The sequence below is a fragment of the Garra rufa genome, chromosome 7 (genome assembly GCF_049309525.1).
Source record: "Garra rufa chromosome 7, GarRuf1.0, whole genome shotgun sequence".
Classification (NCBI taxonomy): Eukaryota; Metazoa; Chordata; class Actinopteri; order Cypriniformes; family Cyprinidae; genus Garra; species Garra rufa.
The window spans coordinates 18,985,383-19,007,592 of NC_133367.1; the positions used below are offsets into that span (position 1 = coordinate 18,985,383).

General features: G+C 34.7%; 1 protein-coding gene across 2 annotated transcripts in view; it reads left to right on the forward strand.

Moving 5' to 3' along the window:
- Nucleotides 1-18,978, forward strand: part of rad54l2 (RAD54 like 2) — a 28,400-nt gene extending 9,422 nt beyond the window's left edge. For both annotated transcript variants that reach the window (XM_073844091.1, XM_073844092.1), the window contains exons 4-22: nucleotides 258-370; nucleotides 460-573; nucleotides 2,620-2,855; nucleotides 2,959-3,141; nucleotides 3,234-3,367; nucleotides 5,341-5,537; nucleotides 5,618-5,960; nucleotides 8,126-8,303; nucleotides 8,379-8,600; nucleotides 8,681-8,799; nucleotides 8,956-9,065; nucleotides 10,873-10,972; nucleotides 11,049-11,254; nucleotides 11,340-11,515; nucleotides 13,259-13,455; nucleotides 13,544-13,722; nucleotides 13,810-13,899; nucleotides 13,991-14,080; nucleotides 16,527-18,978. In XM_073844091.1, coding sequence (XP_073700192.1) covers nucleotides 258-370; nucleotides 460-573; nucleotides 2,620-2,855; nucleotides 2,959-3,141; nucleotides 3,234-3,367; nucleotides 5,341-5,537; nucleotides 5,618-5,960; nucleotides 8,126-8,303; nucleotides 8,379-8,600; nucleotides 8,681-8,799; nucleotides 8,956-9,065; nucleotides 10,873-10,972; nucleotides 11,049-11,254; nucleotides 11,340-11,515; nucleotides 13,259-13,455; nucleotides 13,544-13,722; nucleotides 13,810-13,899; nucleotides 13,991-14,080; nucleotides 16,527-17,467 — 3,928 coding nt within the window. In that variant the 3' untranslated portion in view covers nucleotides 17,468-18,978. The remainder of the gene's footprint in view (nucleotides 1-257; nucleotides 371-459; nucleotides 574-2,619; nucleotides 2,856-2,958; nucleotides 3,142-3,233; nucleotides 3,368-5,340; nucleotides 5,538-5,617; nucleotides 5,961-8,125; nucleotides 8,304-8,378; nucleotides 8,601-8,680; nucleotides 8,800-8,955; nucleotides 9,066-10,872; nucleotides 10,973-11,048; nucleotides 11,255-11,339; nucleotides 11,516-13,258; nucleotides 13,456-13,543; nucleotides 13,723-13,809; nucleotides 13,900-13,990; nucleotides 14,081-16,526) is intronic.
- Nucleotides 18,979-22,210: the final 3,232 nt, after the last annotated feature.

Sequence of the window (22,210 nt, forward strand, 5' to 3'; positions counted from 1 at the left end):
TATAAAGATTTATAACATATTGTCAAAAATCAATTTCCCTATTAAATCCTCTTTTAATGCCAACAACAGACTTATCTCCCAACATAAGTGTTGTTTCTTTTGGTTTCTCTTTTGGTCATAATCCGAGTAGATTTGCCCCACACTGAACTCTCATTGGTCCAAAACTTGCCCTGTGTGTTTGTTGATCACGTCACACTTAACACTTAATTACAATCATTTAGCTCCAGCTAATTGCATCTCTCCTCTCCGACTTGCAGGAAGGTCCTTAAGGAGCACCAGCTGGAAGCGGGAACCAAAGCCGCCCAGCAGGAGGAGCTCGAGCGACGGCGGCGCCTCGAACAGCAGCGGAAAGACTTCCCCCTTCACGCAGGTGAGACTGGCCTCTTCTGCCCACTGCTCCTCTGCAGAATTGATGGTTTTGTAATTAGTTAATTTGTTGCGTTGTGTCGCCGTTGTCAGATCTATCCACTGCAGTGCCAGGTCTCAAACAGGAAGTGATCTGTCTGGACAGCAGCGGAGACGAGGGTGAAGCTAAAGAAGCTCCGCCCCCTCAGCTGCCTGCCCGCAGAGATGGTAAAGTCAAGTATTAGTAATAGTACAGTATTATTAATTATTATTATTATTTATTATTATTAATTAATGTAAAAGTTTTTTTTACATTATTGCATTGCATTACGTAAATTTCAGTAACACTTGACAATAAGGTGTCATTTGTTAGCATTGGTTAATGTATTAACTAACATAATGGAACAATGAACAGTACATTTATTCATCTTTGTTAATGTTAGTTAAAAATACAGTAGCTTATTTGTTCAGTTTAGTTCACAGTGCATTAATGTTAACACAACTTATGATGCTGTACAAAAGTAATGAAGTATTGGTTATTCGGTAACACTTTGCAATCAGGTTTCATTAGTTAACATGAACTAAGAATGAACTATTTCTGTAGCATCTGTTAATTTTAGTTCATAATTTCAATATTTATTAATTCATTATTTAAATTAAAAGTTGTGTTTGTTAGCAGTGCATTGTGAACTAACATGAACTAACAATGAACAACTGTGTAACTATTTTTATTAACTAACATTAACAAAGATTGATAAATACTGTAAATTTATTGTTCATTGTTTGCTCATGTTAACAAATAGCACCTTATTGTAAAGTGTTACCAATATTTCTTATTTACGTATGTTTTTATTTTATTATTAAATTGCATATCTTATATACACAGCATTTTTGAAGGCAGTCTTACAAACAAGCTTTATTTGTTTGTTTTCATTTTATTAAACAATTATTTACATATTGTTAGTAAAGATTTATTATTATTTACATATTTATTGTAATTTTTTACATTTGTGAATAATAACATTAAATATATACAATTATTAATTTTTATTTAAAATATTTACAGATTTTTTTCAAATGCATATATTGTTATATTTAAAATTTATTATGATAAAGGTTTAATAATAGCAAAAACAAATATAAATGTAAATATTAAAATTCTGTACATATTATAGTAAACATTTATTAATATGATAACTTAAAATATTGTTTGTGTTTGTGTAATATTCACATTTAAATATTACAAATATAAATGTTTAATATTAACAATAGCAAATATATGTAAATAAAATATTTATAGTTGCATGTATGTTTTTTATATGCAATGAATATAACATGTTGTTTACGTATTTAAAAATTCATTAATTTAATATACGTCTGTGTGTGTGTTTTATAATTACAATAATGTGTAAATAATCATGAATGATAAAACACATGTTTGTTAAATATTTATTTTATTTACATTATTTACAAATTTGTATTATTAAATATAAATTTATCTTTATTAAGTTGAGTGTGTATGTGTGTGTAAAAATATATTTTGCCTATAAAACCTCCATTTTCTATATCTATCTATATTTTTCTCTTTCTCTCTCTCTCTCTCTCTCTCTCTCTCTCTCTCTCTCTCTCTCTATATATATATATATATATATATATGTGTATATATACAGACAAGCCCGAAATTATTCATACCCCTGGCAAATTCTGACTTAAAGTTACTTTTATTCAACCAATTTTTGACCGCAGATGACACAGGCTTTTCACAAAAGATAATAAGATGATGTACAAGAGGCATCATTGTGGGGAAAAAAAATTCTTAGCTTTTATTTACATTTGAACAAAAAGTGGAATGTCCAAAATTATTCATACCCTTTGCAAACTGTCACAGTCTATGGCAAAATCCAAAGTTCCATACCATTCCAAATAGTCCAAGCTGTTCTAAAGCATCCTAATTACCCTGATTCATTGGGAACAGCTGTTATTCAACCAGCAAGTATTTTTTGACCGGAAATGATACCGGCTTCTCCCAAAAGATAATAATAATAAAAAATAAATAAAAAAATGTTTTTCATATATATATATATATATATATATATATATATATATATATATATATATATATATATATATATATATATATGCAGAGAGAAAGATAGATAATATATATATAGATATAGAAAAGTTTTTAGGCAAAATATATATTTACACATGTATGTGTGTATAAATTTGTAGATTATGTGGGCAAAAAAAACTTTTTTTGTTATGTTCCCTCAGATGTGATTGAGTTGAGTTCAGGTGATGAAGACGCCCTGCGGATCAGCAGTGAGGAAGATAACAGTGAAGATCGCTCCGTCACTCCCGGCACAGAGGAGAGCAGCGGGTCTCATGTGAACGACTGCCTCAATCAGCCAGATGCCCAAGGAAGGGTGCTGGTCAATATCAACCACCCTGGAGACGAGGAGGACCTGTTCCTCGCCCCACAGCTCGCCCGCGCTGTTAAACCACATCAGGTACACTAATTTCTTATTACATTTCTTTATTACATCTTATACATTTTTCCATTTCACTTGGACATAGGACCTATTTTTTAGTCCCTCTTCCTCTACTTCTCAGATTGGTGGTATCCGTTTCCTGTATGATAACCTGGTGGAGTCTCTGGAGCGCTACAAGAGCAGCAGTGGCTTCGGCTGTATTCTGGCTCACAGTATGGGCCTGGGCAAAACCCTACAGGTCATCTCCTTTATCGACGTCCTACTGCGGCACACTGGAGCCAAAACTGTCCTCGCCATTGTACCTGTGAGTGCGCTAGAATCAAAAACCGCCAGGGATTGTGTTTGTCTTTCTGTCTGAGAGTTTGTTTGTCATGTCTCCTCTCGTCTGATCTCCAGGTGAACACACTACAGAATTGGCTGGCTGAGTTTAACCTCTGGCTGCCTGCTGCTGAGTCCCTTCCCCCCGACACAGATCCAGCCCAGGTTTTACCTCGAACCTTTAAGGTTCACATCCTCAATGATGAGCACAAGTATGAAAGCTGCACCACCTCTTATTTGCACTTCGAACATTAACATAAACAAAAGAATGGGTGAATCTCACGGAAAGAGACAAGAACATGTTTCTCATATGTGACCCTGGAGCACAAAACTAGTCATAAGGGTCAGTTTTTTTTTTTTTAATTGAGATTTATACATCTTTCCATTTGATGTATGGTTTGTTAGGATAGGACAATATTTGGCCGAGATACAACTATTTGAAAATCTGAGGGTGCAAAAAAATCGAAATACTAAGAAAATCACCTTTAAAGTTGTCCAAATGAAGTTATTAGCAGTGCATATTACTAATCAAAAATTAAGTTTTGATATATTTAAGGTAAGAAATTTACAAGATGTCTTAATGGAACATGATCTTTACTTAATATCCTAATGATTTTTGGCATACAAGAAAAATCGATCATTTTGACCCATACAATGCATTTTTGGCTATTGCTACAAATATACCCGTGCTACTTATGACTGGTTTTGTAGTTCAGGGTCACATATTGGTTTTATATTGTGATATATTGTTTTATACTTGATAATTAAGCACATCTGTGTCCTCAGTTGACATTGCTATAATTCCTTTGTGATTAGGAATATTATAATAATTGTATGTAAATGTACAGTTATATATACTATATTATATCAAATTGTTATTGTATTCTTATCACATTAATGGATTAAATACTAATATAATACTAATAATTATTATTGGTATAATGAGTAAATATATGAGGAAATTTCATACTCTTTAAATGTATTATTTAAGATTAAATACTTATATTATTATAATTCTAAATAGTCAGTAAATGTATGTAATATTAACAAATTAAGTTAATAAAAGAATATATTAATAATGTCTATTATTGTATTTACATATAGTTGTACAATTTATGCTTTAATCACCATTGACTGTCAACTAAATGTTAATTATATATATATTTAATTTATATCTTTCAATATTTTCATAATATTTTTAAATATTAAACAAGTTTTATTATTAAATATTTATTATTTACATGTATTCGTAAGAGTTTGTAGGAGTTTAAGAGTTTTATATATATATATATATTTTTATAACATTGATTATAATAAAAGTTAGGGTTAGGGATTATATTAATAGTATTATTAATAATAATGCTAATGCTTATAATAAAAAAGCAATAATATTGTAAATAATAATAAATGTGTGCATATATATATATATATATATATGTATGTGTGTATATATATATATATGTGTATGTATGTGTATATATATGTATATGTTAGATATATTTTTATAATTAATATTAATGTTAAATAAGTCTTTTTCAGTATTTTCATTGATAAATATTTATTAACATTTTTTTATTACATTATTAAATGTTTATTATTATTTACATGCTATATTATTAAACACTGATTATAATAAAAGTTAGGGTTAGGGATGATATTAATAATAGTAATATTAATAGTATTATTATTGTTAATAATAATGTAAATAATAATAAATGTTTATTTGTTTATTTATTTATTTATTCATTATTATCTAATTCTATGTTAGATATTTATTATAATTATTCATCTTACTTACAAAAAACTTTGGATATGAAACTTCCTGACATATTAAAGTAATGAATTTGGAGAGAAAATGTGCTTAATTGTCATTAAAATAATGTCACAATGCCAAAAATAGGCTATATATTGTGAAAAATGTGACTATCTATTCAGTTTTAAGTTACTTTTTATTTGTTTTTGTGAGATTTGCCTGCAAAAAAGAAGAATATAGTCTCTTAACAAAATGTTTGTAATCTTTGTGGTTAATGTTTTAATGCTGGTAATGATTTTGAGTGTTGATGATTATCTGTAGTTCAGCTGCTAATGGTGCTAGCAGTGGCACGTTACACACATACTGATGAATATCTTCAAGTCGCTTTTAGCATCTGCCAAAATGAAAATGTATTTCTTGCATGGTGACCAGAACCACGGTGGCCCGGGCCAAGGTGGTGGAGGACTGGACTCGTGACGGCGGGGTGCTGCTAATGGGGTACGAGATGTACCGCCTGCTGTCTCTCAAGAAGAGCTTTGTTACTGGCCGCAAGAGGAAGTCCAAGAAACCCGCGGGACCTGTAATCATTGACCTGGACGAGGAGGACCGTCAGCAGGAGCTCATGAAAGGTCTGTCAGCGATTCTCAGGTGAAAAATGTACCTGGTTTACTCAGTGTATGGCCTATAATGAGTTTTCGCATGTGTTTAGGGATTGAAAGAGCGCTGGCGCGGCCCGGGCCGGATGTGGTCATATGTGACGAGGGCCACCGTATCAAAAACTGCCATGCTAGCACCTCGCAGGCCCTGAAGAACATCCGGTCCCGGCGGCGGGTGGTTCTGACCGGATACCCGCTGCAAAACAACCTGATCGAGTACTGGTGCATGGTGGATTTCGTCCGGCCCGATTTCCTTGGTACGCGGCAGGAATTTAGTAACATGTTCGAGCGGCCCATTCTCAACGGACAATGTATAGACAGCACACCGCAGGACGTCCAGCTCATGAGATACAGGAGTCACGTCCTGCACAGTCTGCTGGAGGGCTTTGTGCAGAGGTCAGTGATTATTAGCAAATCTTTTTTATTATTTCATTTTATTTTATTTTATTTGTTTGGGGACTATGCACAATTTAACATGAATGTTTGCATTTAATGCATTGTATTTATTATTTCTATTATTATTATTATTATTGAGTATTAATATGAAATTTCTAATTAAATTACTTATTTGTTATTGTTAAATAACATAAATAATACATTGTCTATTAATAGATTAATACATATTAGTATAATTTGTTAAATAATTGTGTTAAAGTTCATGAGTCAGTACCGTTATGAATAAATAATATTGTTTATTTGTTTAATAATATTATTGAATATTTATTATCTTTTACATGTTTATTAAATAATTATTTTATTATAATCATTTCTCATCGTATTACTGTTTACATTTATTGTAAATGTATTATTTACTAATTTTTTTTACCTTATTTGTAGTAGTATTAATGAATATTTATTATTTACATATAGTTATTAATAATAATTTGTTTTTAATATCTTTATGGTTTTATTATTGTTTACATTTATTATACTTTTTTTTTAATTAAATGTGTAATATTTGTTAGCATTTTTGTGGATTTATTTATTATTATTATTATTATTATTACATTTGTACCATGACATTGAATTATAATGCATATTTATCCTAATTTACGTTATCTATTATTGTTTCCATATTTATTAGTTGATTTTTTTTTTTTTTTTTTTTTAATATTACATTTATTGTTGTTGTTAAATATTTATTTTTTGTTTACAAATGGTTGTTTATTCAATATTTATGTTTAGGTTTTGGTTGCTTTTATTGTTATTGAATATTGTTTTAATTTATGGAAACAATAAGAAATATTTTATAATGATCATAATAATACTATGATTAATGATGATAATAAAATGAAACACATTTAATAATAAACAAATATAAAAGATAATAAATATTCAATAATAGTATTAAATAAACAACAATTAATGTTTATTCAAAAGTGTACTGACTCATGAAATTTAATACAATTATTAAATTTATTTTTGTTTACAAATTGTTTATTCAGTATTTAAGTTTACGTTTTGGTTGTTTTTATTATTATTGAATTTTATTGTGTACATTTATGCAAATAATAAGAAATGTAAACAATAAGAAATATTTCATAATGATAATATTTTTATAACAATAATATTACTACAAATGATGATAATAAAATGACAAATATTTAATAAACGTAAAAGATGATACATATTCAATCATAATAAATAAAATAAACAATAAATGTTTATTCGTAACTAATGACTCATGAACTAGTATTAAATATTTATTTTAGTTTTTAAATAATTCAATATTTAAGTTTACATTTAGGTTGTTTTTAATGTATATTGTGTACACTTATGCAAACAATAAGAAAGTGTTTCATAATGATAATAACAACAAAACTTTAAATAATGATGATAATAAAATAACAAATATTTAATAAAAACAAATGTAAAAATAATTCAATATATTATTATATTATATATTATTATTATTATTAATATTATTAGATAAATAAGCAATAATAAATGTTTATTCATAACTAATGTCTCATGCACTTCAATTCAATTATTAAATATTTATTTTTGTTTACATATGAATTTTTTAATATATAAATGTATGTTTCTGATGTTTTTATTACTGAATATTATTGTTTAAATGTATGTAAACAATTTGAAATATTTCATAATGATAGAATTTCAACACAATAATACTACTGTGAATAATTACGATAATTAACAAATATTTAAAAAACGTGTCAAAGATGTTAAATATTCAACAATATTATTAAATAACCAATCGGAAATGTTTAACATTAACTTAATACAATTGTTAAATATTTATTTTTGTTTATAAATTACGGTTTATTCAGTATTTAAGTTTTGTAAGTTTTGTTAGCATGTTTTTTTTTATTATTATTATTGAATACTTTTTTTTTTTTTACATATTTATTATGATGTAAGCAAAGTGTACTTTCTTGAGAAGCAAAGTAGTCTTATTTTTGTTTCATCACATTTTCTTCTTTTAAGGTGCGAAACGAAACCAGAATGAAAATGGTGTTTTTATGCAATTTTTTTGTTGGACCAATCATTTTAGACCATTTCAGAAAAAAATTAAGATTACCCGTTTTCTACATTTCCAGACGAGGTCACGATGTTCTCCGGAATCAGCTCCCGGCGAAAGAGGAGCATGTGATCCTGGTACGACTGTCTCGCCTGCAGAGGGCGCTCTATACGGAGTTCATGAACCGCTTCAGGGAGGCGGGAAACACCGGATGGCTCGGACTCAACCCGCTTAAAGCGTTCTGTGTTTGCTGCAAGGTACTTACACCTCAAAGACACCTGTTCTTATTTTGTAGTCACTGCACCTACAACTCATTTCTGTGTGTCCCGCAGATCTGGAACCATCCAGACGTTTTGTACGAAGCTCTGCAAAAGGAAAATCTGGCCAATGAGCAGGATCTTGACCTGGATGACCTTAACTCCACCAGCGGGACCCGCTGCTCCGCACCGGGAATAAAGGGCAAGTCGTCCGACCCGGCCAACAGCAAGATGGCTGCTATGGGACCCCTGAACCCCTTACAGGAGAAGGCCAACCAAGTCATCACATATGAATGGGTACAACTTCACAACTTGGAATGAGTTGATAATATTCATTTAAGCACATTTTGAATGTTTTCTGAATGCGTTTGTTTCAGGCAAAAGACATCATGAGCAACTACCAGACGGGCGTTCTGGAGAACTCAGCCAAGATGGTTCTGCTTTTCCACCTGATTGATGAGAGCGTCAAACGGGGAGATAAAATGCTTGTTTTCAGGTGGGAAATGTTTGTGTTTTCTGTGTGTGAGAGGATACAGATGTTTGCCTCCTTTCTGTAATCACTCTGTAAGCATCCTGAACTGTCAGTCATGCTGTTATTTTACGTTTACGTCAGCGTTACTCTGGCTTATTTATCTGTGTGTGATTCTTGCAGTCAGAGTTTATCAACGCTCACGGTTATGGAGGATTTCCTGAGTCGGAGGCCCATGCCGATCCAAACAGAAACCGGGACGCACAACTGGGTCCGAAACATCAATTACTACAGTGAGTTTTCTGTTTTCTGATGCCAAGGACCAGGGTTGTTGTTTGGTAACTAAAACCGTGAAAAAAATATTTTTCATTAATTGAAATAAAATACTAACTAAAATCAAATAAATATTAAACTGCAGCTTATTTCAGCTACATTTCTAATTTTCATTTAGTTAGTAAGAAATGTAAACAAAGATTTCATAATAATAATAATAATGATAATATGAATATTGTTAATAAAATAAATATTTTTAATAAACATATGTAAAGGATAATAAATATTTAATAATATTATTTAAACAATTTGTAAACCAAAAAAAGTTTATTTATATTTAGGTTTAGGTTTTGGTTGTTTTTGTTATTGAATATTATTGTTTAAATGTATGTAAACTATGATAAATATTATATAATTATAACAACAATAATACTACAAATAATGATGATAATAAAATGACAAATATTTAATAATAAATGTATATAAAAATAATAAATATTCAATAATATTATTAAATAAAAACTTTATTAAAAGTATTAAATATTTATCTGTTTACAAATTAATGTTGATTTAATATTTAAGTTTTGGTTGTGTTTATTATTATTAAATATTACAGTTCTAATTTTCATTTAGTTTAGCGCCAAAAACCCCCAAAATAAACTAAAACTAATAAATATAAATTAATACAAAAAAAATATAGCTGATAAAGATTAATAGTATTAACTTATTTGTGCTTAAATAATAATAATAATAATAATAATAATAATATTTCAAATATATTTGAAAAACAAAAAAGCAGCTTTATTTTTAAAAACCTCTGTGTGAGAGAAATAATTAGTGTGATAAGTGGCCTATAATTTTAATTAATAATAATTGTAATATTAGTAATATTAATGTAAATTTTAATAGTTTTAATAAATTGTAATTTAACTACAAATAGTTATTACAATGTTTATTATTTCTACATATCAAAAAATAATATTGTTAACTATTCTAATATTTTTGCAGCTATATATTTTAAGCCTTTTTTTAATACTGTATGAAAAAAATGGTAAGTTTGGTTATGATTTTTAAATGTTAATTTAATTTTTTAAATGTTGATTTAAATTTTAAAGTTTAAAAATATTTGAAATTCATATTCTAATAATAATACTTAATCAATTTAAATATATTTGAAAAAAGGCGGAATATTTTTAAAAACCTAATTTATCCTCATTTATAATGTTTTTTAATTTATTTGTGGTAAATTGTAATGTTTAATATATGTAAATATTTAAAAATATATATATGATATATTAATATTAACTATTCTAATATTTTAGCAGCTGTATATTTTAAGACTTATACTGTATGAAAGAAATTAAGTGTGGTTATTATAATTTTTAAATAATTTAATAAAGTAATAAAAAAGGTAATAATTATATATATACAGTAGTCAACATTCGAAGTGGATCAAAAAAGTTAATCAAAAGTTGTCTTAAGATAAGAATGGGTATTCTTTTTGGTTTTAGGACAAATTTGATGAAAGGTTTTGATCCACTTCGAATGTTGACTACTATATATATATATATATATATATATATATATAATTTTTTTTTTTTTTTTTTTTTATATATATATATATTTATTTATTTATTTATATATTTTTTATATATATATTTTCATGATAATTTAAATGTGATTTTAAATGTTTAAAAATTCTGGAAATTATTATAATAATATTAATTAATATTAATTAACAAATAAATAAATAAATAAATATAAATTTTCTGTCTACAGTTTGTCATGGTTTAGGATGTGTAAATTCACCTAGTATCTTCTGTGCAGGGTTGGATGGGAGCACATCGGCTTCAGAGAGAGAAAGACTCATCAACCAGTTTAACGATCCGGCCAACACCCAAGCCTGGCTCTTCCTGCTGTCCACCAGGTGAACTTACGTGAAAATATGCCACAAATAGTGATAAAATGTTAAGGTCTGGACTAACGTGTGGCTGTCTTTGCAGGGCGGGTTGTTTGGGGGTGAATCTAATCGGTGCGAATCGCGTGGTGGTTTTCGACGCGTCGTGGAATCCGTGTCACGACGCTCAGGCCGTGTGTCGCGTGTATCGCTACGGCCAGCGCAAGCCTTGCCACATCTATAGACTGGTGTGTGACTTCACACTGGAGAAGAAGATCTACGACCGGCAGGTGTCCAAACAGGGCATGTCTGGTAGGAGAAGACTTCCTGTCTGGTCTGGGATTTTGTTTTGTTTGTCTTCATGTAAAAACTGTTTTGACGTTTTTCTGTCAATCAGATCGAGTCGTGGACGATTTGAACCCTGTCCTCACCTTCACGCGGAAGGAAGTGGAGTCGCTGTTGCACTTTGTAGAGGAGGAGCCTGATGCCAGCCAAACAAAGCCGATCCCTAATGAGGAGATGGAAATCGTCATTCAGCAATCCTGCCTGTTATATCCACACCTCTTAACCAAGGTAATTACTGTTTGTCTTCCACTGCATTTTAAATCCGGCTTTATGAATATTAGCTCATCTTTGACATTGCTTTATACTTAAAGCCTTTTGAAGCATTTCTACAGCCATTTTCCAAATTGAAAAAATTCTACTATAGTGTAGACCATGGCTTATAAATATTAATTAGGTTGTACCAACATGGCTCTGTAGTCTTCCTGGAGTGTCTATTGTCATATAAGCTAATTTCTATCTGTATTCCACACAAGTTACTATTGTCCAAATTAAGCTATTCTGGCGAATATACTGTAAACTTAGCTCATGAATATTAATTAGGTGAATTTCTGGAGCGACCAGTAATGTAACATAAAATCTGTATTATACACCAACTATTTAGCCTCCAAATCAAGCTATTATAGCTTAATTATTAAAGGATGAATCATGAATATTAATTAGGTTAAGCTTATGTTTCTTTGTAACCTTACTGGAACATCTTGTAACGTATCTCTGTATAATTAACCTCCAAATCAAACTATTGTACCAAAATTATTAAAGGCATGAGCTCATGAATATTAATAGGGTCGAGTCTACGCTTCTTCATCCAGTCATGTATCTAGTCATGCATCGTCATTTAGCCAGTCATGTGACAAAATATCTCTATCTGTGTTATGCATGAGCTATTTAGTGTGCAAATCAAGCTTTTCTTTTGAATCTCACTATGATGTTAGCTCATGAATATTAATTAGGCTGATCTTAAGTTTATTTATAACTGAAACATTCAGTCATGTGACATAATATCAAGCTTTTCTGGCAAAATTATGAATCCTACCGGCATGAATCCTAATGGTGTGAGCTCATGGATATTAATTTGGTTGAGCTTATGTTTCTTCATAACGGAAACATCTAATCATGTAACATATTATCTCTATCTGTATAATACATCAGCTTTTTAGTGTCCAAATCAAGCTATTCTAGCAAAATTATAAAGAGGTGTTGGCTCATTAATATATTAATTAGGTTGAGTTTTACCGTTTCTTTAAAACCAAAATATCCAGTCATGTAACATAATATCATCATATATTAATATGCTTATGTTTTTTCATAATCATAGTGTCAAAGTCAAATCAAGCTATTCTGACAAAATTTAGAATCTTACTATGGTGTTAGCTCATTAATATTAATTAGGTCGGGTTTACGTTTCTTTATAACTGAAACATTCATTCATGTGTATTATACACCTGCTATTTAGTTTTTCTAATGGTGTGAGTTCATGAATATTACTTACATTTTTTCATAACCTCCCTATCTATTTAAATTATACACCAACTTTTTAGTCTCAAAATGAAGCTATTGTAGCAAAATTATTGAGTTAGCTTATGAATATTAATTTGTTCTTGTGTTTCTTTATAATGGTAACAGACTGACAATAACATATCTTTTTATGTTATACATCAGCTATTTAGTGTCCAAATTAAGCTATTCTGGTAAAATTATAAATCCTACTATGGTGTGAGCTCATGAATATTAATCGGGTTGATCTTGCATTTCTTCATAATCTTACTGGAGCATCCAGTTGCATAAGATATTTTTATCTGTATTTCATACCAGCAAACATTTATAAATGGGAATATTTCAGATTTATTTTAAATCCTACAATGGTGAAGGCTTAGTTTATGAATATTAATAAGATGAAATAATTACAGTGCTAATGTTCCTTCCTAGGTCATTCAGTCGGCCATGCTAATATCTGTCTGTTTTCCACACCAGCAACCGTTCCATCATGAGTCTCTCCTGATGGACCGCAAGGATTTGAAACTGACCAAAGCAGAAAAGAGAGCAGCCAAGAAAAGCTACGAAGACGAGAAGCGGGCATCTGTGCCGTATCAGCGGCCCTCTTATGCACATTACTACCCAGCCAGCGACCAGAGACTCACCAATATTCCCGCTTTCAGCCAGAGGAACTGGTGAGTCCACCAAAGAAAACCCTCAATGTCGTGCCTTCCAGGTTTGAGAGCATTTTAAGATGTTTGCTTATCCAAACCTTTTATTCAGGCGGCCCCCTCCTCATTTAGAAGAGAAACCAGTTGCAAGTGTGAGGCCAGTTCAGTCCACACCCATTCCCATGATGCCCCGACAGGTACCCATGAGCGTCCCCAGTTCAAGCGCAGGATTTCCGGTCAACTACCTGCAGAAGGCCGGTGTTTACGTGCAGCGCGTCGTCACCACCACTGGTACTACAATTCACTTGTAGAGCATGCTACTACTTGCTTTAAGATCTCCCAGTTTTTCTTCATGGTTTTAATGTCTTTGCTTTGCAGATATTGTGATCCCAGGTTCCAACAGCAGCACGGATGTCCAAGCCCGGATCGGTGCAGGAGAGAGTATCCACGTTATCAGAGGATCCAAAGGTACCTTAGTCATAAAACTGATGAGAGTGTTTGCTGTTAACTGGGTGTTGGTAATGTGTATTCACTTCGTATTCTGTCGTTTGTGCTGAAGGCACATACATCAGGACCAATGATGGGAGGATATTTGCCATCCGCTCTGGAAAGCCAAGACCACCCGAAGGAGGAGCCACAGCTTCAAGAGGTGTGCTAATTTACTTATTTGTCAGTTGTCAGTTCTTCTGTTATAAGCTTTAGGCAAAAGTGACCCCACTTTATAGACTTTTATTGCAAGTCGGATGTGGGATATGCCTACTTCAGAATGCCTTTGGCTGACACTTGAAGATGGTGAAACATAAGAAACCAAATGGCAATGGTACCATTGTCTTTGCTGTTGAGGATATACTATACTTTTTGTATTGCATGTTTTTCTAAAGATTAGAGCTCTGTTGCATCAAAAGGGGCTTTCGCACTGTACTTTCAAACTTTTTCATAGTTTCTAGAACCTTTGGCGGATGTACTTACTTTTTGGTGTATTCACACCGCAGAAACTACAGGGGCTTTTGCACCAGAGGAACCTTCCTAGTTCCAAAAAGCATTAACTTCTTTCAATAGTTTTAGGAACTATAAAAAGGTTCCTTTGGTGTGAAAGCCCCTAATACATTCCCAGTTCCTGCAGTATGAACACGTCAAAAAGCAGGTACTTCCACCAATAGTTCTAAGAACTATAAAAAAGGTTCCTCCCGGGCAAAAGCCCCTTATACATTCCTAATTCCTTGAGTATGAACATGCCAAAATCCGGGAACTTCCACCAATAGTTCAAGGAACTATGAAAAGGTTAATCCGAGGCGAAAGCCCCTAATATGTTCCCAATTCCTGCAGTGCGAACACGTCAAAAAGCAGGAACTTCCGCCAATAGTTCAAGGAACTATTAAAAGGTTCATCCGAGACGTAAGCTCCTAATACGTTCCCAATTCCTGTAGTGCGAACACGTCAAAAAGCAGGAACTTCTGCCAATAGTTTTAAGAACTATAAAAAAAAAAAGGTTCTTCCAGTGCGAAAGCCCCCAATACATTCCTAGTTCCTGCAGTATGAACAAGCCAAAATCCGGGAACTTCCAGCAATAGTTCTATGAACTAGGAAAAGGTTCCTCTGAGGCAAAGGCCCTAATATGTTCCTAGTTCCTGCAGTGCAAACATGCCAAAAATTGTGAACTTCCACCATTAATTCTAGGGACTATAAAAAGGTTTCTTTTGCAAAAGTGCCTGTTGTCTTTGCAGCTGATGATAAACCAAGTTGAGTTGAGTAAATTCCAAGTAGAAATGTCTGAAAATTCTGACTTGAAATGCAACATCATTGCACATAGTTCATCATTGCAAATTGCAAGATAAAAGCTCTGTTGCTTCAAAGACTGCTTTTTGGGCCTCTGTTTCACATGATCTAGAGCAGTGGTTCTCAATCCTGGTCCTGGGGGACCCCTGCTCTGCACATTTTGCATGTCTCCCTTATTTAACACACCTGACTGAGATCATTAGTTGATTAGTTCAGTTCATGGATCTCTCTCCTCATGAGCTGATGATCTCAATCAGGTGTTAAATAAGGGAAACATGCAAAATGTGCAGAGCAGGGGTCCCCCAGGACCAGGATTGAGAACCACTGATCTAGAGCAGTGGCTTTCAATCCTAGTCCTGGGGACCCACTGCTCTGCACAGTTTGTGTGTCTCTCTTATTTACCACACCTGATTCAGTTCATCAGCTCGTTAGGAGAGAGATCCATGTGCTTAACTGAGTGTGTCAGATAAGGGATACATACAAAATGTGCAGAGATGTGGGTCCCCAGGACCAGGATTGAAAACCACTGATCTAGAGAAGGGGCGTCTTATGTGGACGGGAACAGGACTAAAACATCCATCCCATGCAGACCTCTAGATCAGGGGTGCCCAAACTCGGTCCTGGAGCGCCGGTGTCCTGCAAAGTTTAGCTCCAACCCTAATTAGACACACCTGAACCAGCTAATCAAGCTCTTACTAAGCATACAAAAAACTTCCAGACAGGTGTTCATGCAAGTTGGAGCTAAACTCTGCAGGACACACTGGCCCTCCAGGACCTTGTTTGGGACCCCATGATCTAGAGGTCTGCGTGGAACGGATGTTTTAGTCCTGTTCCCATAAGTCTTCTATATTTTGTCCCGGTCCTGTTACTAAAAGCTTACAGATAGAGGTAGAGTCAAAAGGAAGGTGCTTTACTTAAGTCATTTATACATGCAAAAAAAAAAACATGTGTCACCAAACTTGATCCTGGAGGGCCGGTGTCCTGTAGAGTTTAGCTCCAACTTGCCTAAGACCTTGGTTAACTGGTTCAGGTGTGTTTAATTAGGGTTGGAGCTAAACTCTGCCGAATCTGGTGACCCCTGATTTAGAATTTTGAAAACTTCACCTGAAATTGTTTCCTACCCTACCTCCACCACACTCATTAATTCAGAACTTGTTCTGTGCCCACACTCTGTGGCATAGTCTCCCACAGTTGTCCCATGGGTGTACTGACCTCAACCTTCATCAAGGCCACAGTTTTGATTGTTGATAGATCAACTCTTTCAGTGACTATCCCAGATCTTTACCTAAAGTAACAATCTCTTTCTTTCTTTCTTACAGAGGAATCAGGTCCTCCCTTGCATTCTGTCAGTAACGGTCGTGCATCTCCTCAAGAGCCGAAACGTTTAACCCCCGAGGCTCCGCCTCGCCCTTCGCCCCAAGACAGCCCCAAGCTGCTCCGAGAATTCCAGAGTAACAAGGACCCAGTTCCATTGGGAGAGAACTTGCCATCTTCAGGAACTTCCGAACCCTCAGGAGCGGACAGACCCATGCAGAACCCAGTTCGCATCCCCGACCAACACCGGCAGCTCAGCAATGACATTGCATCGTCTGTGGACGTTCAAAGTTTGAAACGGAAGCTTTTGGAAAGTCGGACATCCAAACCACCTAGCGCCAAACGGACCTCAACGTCAACCGGTGCAGCCGGGAGTTACCCGGGGTTTCCTTTAAGCACAGGATTTGGGTTCCCATCCATGGGGCTGAACCCTGCCTTGCTGGGCGCACTGGGTCACATGACTCCCCCCTCTCTTGGAAGCAGGTCGCACCTCCTACAGCAAGCTGGTCAGGCTCTGGGTGACCTACATGCCATGTTCCCCACTGACCCACTAGGACTCGGCGTTTCCAACAGCACTCTTTCCCCGACCTGCTCGACCAACACCACATCATCCTCCCATGCAGGAATGCTGGCTTCTTCCTCATCCTCGGTGCCCTCTTCATCATCGTCCTCTACTTCCTCCTCACTCCCACCCTTCCTCATGAACCCTGGCATGGCAAGCATGCTCTCTGGCTTCCCGGTACCATTTTCCCAGCCGCTGTTCCCGGGTTCCCTACACCCTAGAGGCTTGTCCTCTACGCCAACCCCTGCCTCCACTGCCTCCAATTTCCTCTCTTCCTCTGGCCTACTGGGGGCAGCGTTCAACCGGCCCGACACGCACCCTTCACTCGCGGAAAACGGCGGGAGCAGCTCGGATGACGATGTCATAGAGGTGATGGGCCAGTGATTGTCTGCCTTGGATTCCGTTGTTCCAAATGGAAGAATCCGATTGGATGGAGCTGAAATTCTATAAATCCAAATGCTGAATATGCATGGAGTTAAGAAAGGCGATATATATTTTTCTTTACCGTAAGGGACCAGAGCACAGGGCTAACGTGAATAGCCCTAGTCGTATCTCCTTCGCGAGGGCCTGGACACGGACCTGACGAATTCCCTCAGAGAGAATACCGAATCGAACTTAAATGTGATTGTCTTTACAGACTGTTTGCATTCGTAAGAGATGACTTTAGAAATACTTAGCCGTTTGCTAGACCTTGTAGCATCACCTGGAATGATAAATGGAAAAAAAACATATGTGACCTTTTTTTATTATAATTGTAAGTACTACTATTACTTTTGTAAACGGTGGTCCTACATGAATTCATATTCGTTTAAAATCGCAGACTGGGCAGCGGGGGGAATTCGTAACAATCGAATCGTAGAGCGACACAAGCCATGCCTAGCGTTAGCACCGCCGAGACCTTTTTGCTTTCCTTTAAAAAAAAAAAAATAACAAGGAAAACCTTAAAAACTCGAATGTATTTTCATGTTAGCCTTTAAAATTTGGTGGAGGGACGTAAGTTTAGTGCGTTTAGTTCGATATTAGCCTTAAAGCAGACAAATGGATCTGTGTTCTCGTTCAATTGCGTAGCAAACAAAATCATCCGTTGTTCTCCATGGGGATCATCTTAAGAATGTGTAGACTGTTATGCGACCCTACTAGCCGTTGTTTTCTCGAAATTTGCGCTTCGGTTCATCTGCGCGCTCGTTCAGTTTCATCCGTGTTGGGGCCACAGTCATGACCAAAGTGTTCGTTCGGCCGTTTCGAAGAATCTCGATGTGTTAAACGTTTGTGTTCATGTTGACTCGTTCGCGCGCTGGTTGACCTGTGACTGACAAATCCCTCAGCCAATAACACTGTTCATTCTCTGTGCCTATTAGAGCTCTTTATTTTGACTCCTCCCACCGTCTGCTTTCTGATTGGCAGATACCCATGTCGTGATCTTTGGCCTGAGTCTGCAGACGCTGTTATATAAACACAATGGTGTGCATTTGACATGTGATTATATCTTCTTCTTCTTTTTTCGTTGTTATTTGAATCTTTGTTTTTGTAACATCTTACGGCATACCTATGTATTAGTTTTTGTTTTCTCTTTTAACTATGTACAAATTTACCAGAAATATTTATTTATAATGCTGAAGAGTAATTCATTTTCATTCTTTTTTTATTTTTATACGTTTTCAACCGCATTTTTTTAAGATGGAGAAAAATCCCTCTATCAGAGACGCAGGGTTTTTTTTCCCCCCATAGGTGAGTTCAAGACCACGATCTGTGAGCGATACAGCAGTCGGGACCCGTGTGATCACATACAGTCGCTGTCCCGGGAGGTGTCGACATGTCATCTCATGTTCCCAGCATGGGGAGGAGTACATTCAAATGACATTGTATTTATTAAATATTGTTTTAACATAAATAAACCTGACTCCTCCTGTATTCAGAATAACACATCACGCAGTGTCTTGCAAATTCAGCTTGACTCTTAAAATGGGTGTATATACAGCAGTGGTTCCCAAACATGTTCCTGGAGGCCCCCCAACACTGCATGTGTTCCATGTCTCCTTAATCAAACACACCTGATTCAGATCATCAGCTCATTAGTAGAGACTCCAAGACCTGAAATGCGTGCGTCAGACAAAGGAGAGATGCAAAATGTGCAGTGTTGGGGGGCCTCCAGGAACGTGGATGGGAACCACTGATATACATTGTTGGGGTAATGCATTACAAGTAACGTATTACTTTTCATCAAGTAACTACTAAGTAATGAATTACTTTAATTTACAAGAAAATTTCTAACTTTACAAGTTACTTTTTTTATTGTTTTCCCTCTTAAGGTCCTTGCACAATGACGTATGCATTTTTCGTATTCGTCAAGCTTATGGTGCGTTCACACCAGACCCGACTTGCACGAATAGTAGTTGGACGCTTAAACATTTTAAGTTTACTCGCTTCATTTGCGTGAAATTCACTTCACAACAGACGCGAATTTGCGTCATGGGAAGGGCTTCTGCCGCTTGTCCGCGGGAAAGTAGTTGTAAATTACGGCGAATAAGCTCAATTTGCTGGCTTTAACTAGCTTGTAGTCTCAGTATGTATGTATATATACATAGCTCAAATTGAGTAGAGTGTTTTTTACAACTTACCAGATTGTCCAACCTCCTCACTCACTTTCTTCTAAGAAAGATCCTTTCTATTCCTGTTTCTATATTAGTACTTAGATGTATTGTACATCTCCGAGTATCCACATACAGCGACGATGATTTCTGCCTCCATCACTACTAGAACAAGCTCCTGATTTTTAACGCAGCGCGAATTTTCGCCAAAATTTAGATTTTTCAATTTGCGCCGCAGGGAGGTCTACCACGTCTTTGCATTGACTTAACATGTAAATCACTCGCGCTTAACCCATCATTCGCGTCTCGTGTGACGCACCATTAGAATGGTCAAAATACCTCTAAAAATGCTTGCTTCAGATGCGAAAAATGCAGAAAATTGAACCTGATCCAAAAAAAATTATGATGGACCAATACGGAGGCATTGTGTAAACATGACTGAAACAACCTGAGGTTGTATTTATTTTTTAACGTGCGATAAGTTCAGACAAGAATTTAGTTAAAATTCGTCAGGGTGGCTCAGAATTGTCAAAACACCTCTCAATATGCTTGCTACGAATGTGACAAACACAGAATATTGAAGTCATTTTTTTTTTTGTATATGACGGATTAAAGTTTCAGAGGCATTGCGTAAATGGTTGTATCTATTTTTTAACATGCGAAAAATTCGGACGAGATTTTGTCAATTCATCACGAACAGAATGCCACAGTGGCTCAGTATTGTCAAGTCACCTCTCAAAATGCTTCCTACAAATGCAAAAAACGCAGAAAATTGTACCCCTTACATTTTTTTTTTTGAAGGACAAAAGTTTCAGAGGCACTTTGTAAATGTGATTGACACAGCGTGGGGTCGTATTTTGGATGAGTATTTCATCAGAATTCATCATGGTGCCTCAGAATTGTCAAAACACCTCTCAAAATGCTTGCTATGCGAAAAACGCAGAATATTAAAGCCGTTCCGTTTTTTTTTGACAGACGAAAGTTTCAGAGGCACTTTGTAAATGTGATTGACACAACCTGAGGTCGTATTTCAGACCAGTATTTAATCAAAATTCATCATGGTGCCTCAGAATTGTCAAAAGTCCTTTAAAAATGCTTGCTGCTGATGCATTTTTTATGACGATAAAAGTTTTGGAGGCAGTGTTAATGTGATTGACACAACGTGAGGTCGTATTTCGGACGAGTATTTCATCAATATTCTTTATGGTGCCTCAGAATTTTCAAAACACCTTTAAAAATGCTTGCTTTGCATGTGTTATTTTTTTGGTGACGGACAAAAGGTTCGGAGGCAATGTGATTAATGCGACTGACCTGAGGTCATATTTATTTTTTAATGTGCAAAAATTCATTACAATTCGTCATGCACATAATGCCAGGGTGGCTCAGAATAGTCAAAACACCTCTCAAAATGCTTGCTACAGATGTGAAAAACACTGAAAATTGAGCCTGTTACAAAATTATTTAAGACGGACAAAAGTTTCGGAGGCAGTGTGTAAATGTGACACGACATAAGGTTGCATTTATTTTTTAACGCGTGAAAAATTCTGGCGAGAATCATGAACAGAACGCCACAATAACTCAGAAATGTCAAATCACCTCTCAAAGTGCTTGCTATATATGCAAAAAACGCATAAATTTGAACGCGTTTTGTCTTTTTTTTGAAGGAGGAACGTTTCAGAGACACTTTGTAAACGTGATTGACACAACCTGAGGTCGTATTTATTTCTTAACGTACGAAAAGTTCAGACAAGAATTTTGTTAAAATTGGTCACGCACAGAACTTCACAGTGGCTCAGAATTGTCAAAACACCTTCTCAAAATGCTTGCTAAGGTTGCGGAAAACACAAAATTGAAGCCGATCAGATTTTTTTTATGCACAGAACGCCACGGTAGCTCTGAATAGTCAAGACACCTCTCAAAAAGCTTGATATGGATGCGAAAAATTTAACCTGATCCGAATTTGTTTTATGACGGACGAAAGTTTTGCAGGCAACTTTTTTCGGAGGTCGTATTTATTTTTTTAACGCACACAAATTTTGGACACGAATACAAATTTGAAAGATTTTGCGAAGAAGGACCTTTATTCGCTGTCAGCTCTCCTTGTGCCACACTGTAAAAAAAAATCCGTAAAATTTATGGTAAAAAACTGGCAGCTGTGGTTGCCAGAATTTTACCGTAAAAAATACGGTAGCAATGTTTTACATTTTAAGGTTTTCACTTAAATTTACAGGTAAATACCGTAATTTCATACTAAAAACCGTAACTCATATAATGGTAATGTACCAACTTTTTGAAGCACTGAAATCTGTTTTGTACCTTTGTAATACAATGATAACCACCAAAAGCAGGTGGTGATATTAACATCACATGATGAACCAAAGTCCATCACACGGAGGTTTAAAATAATAACATATATAGAAGGTGCACAGTGTCATTCACACAAACACTAAACACCATCATGGTAACACACATAAAACTGAAATAATGCAAAAAACATTAATTTAACAACATTAGATGTAACATACAACCCTAATGTACA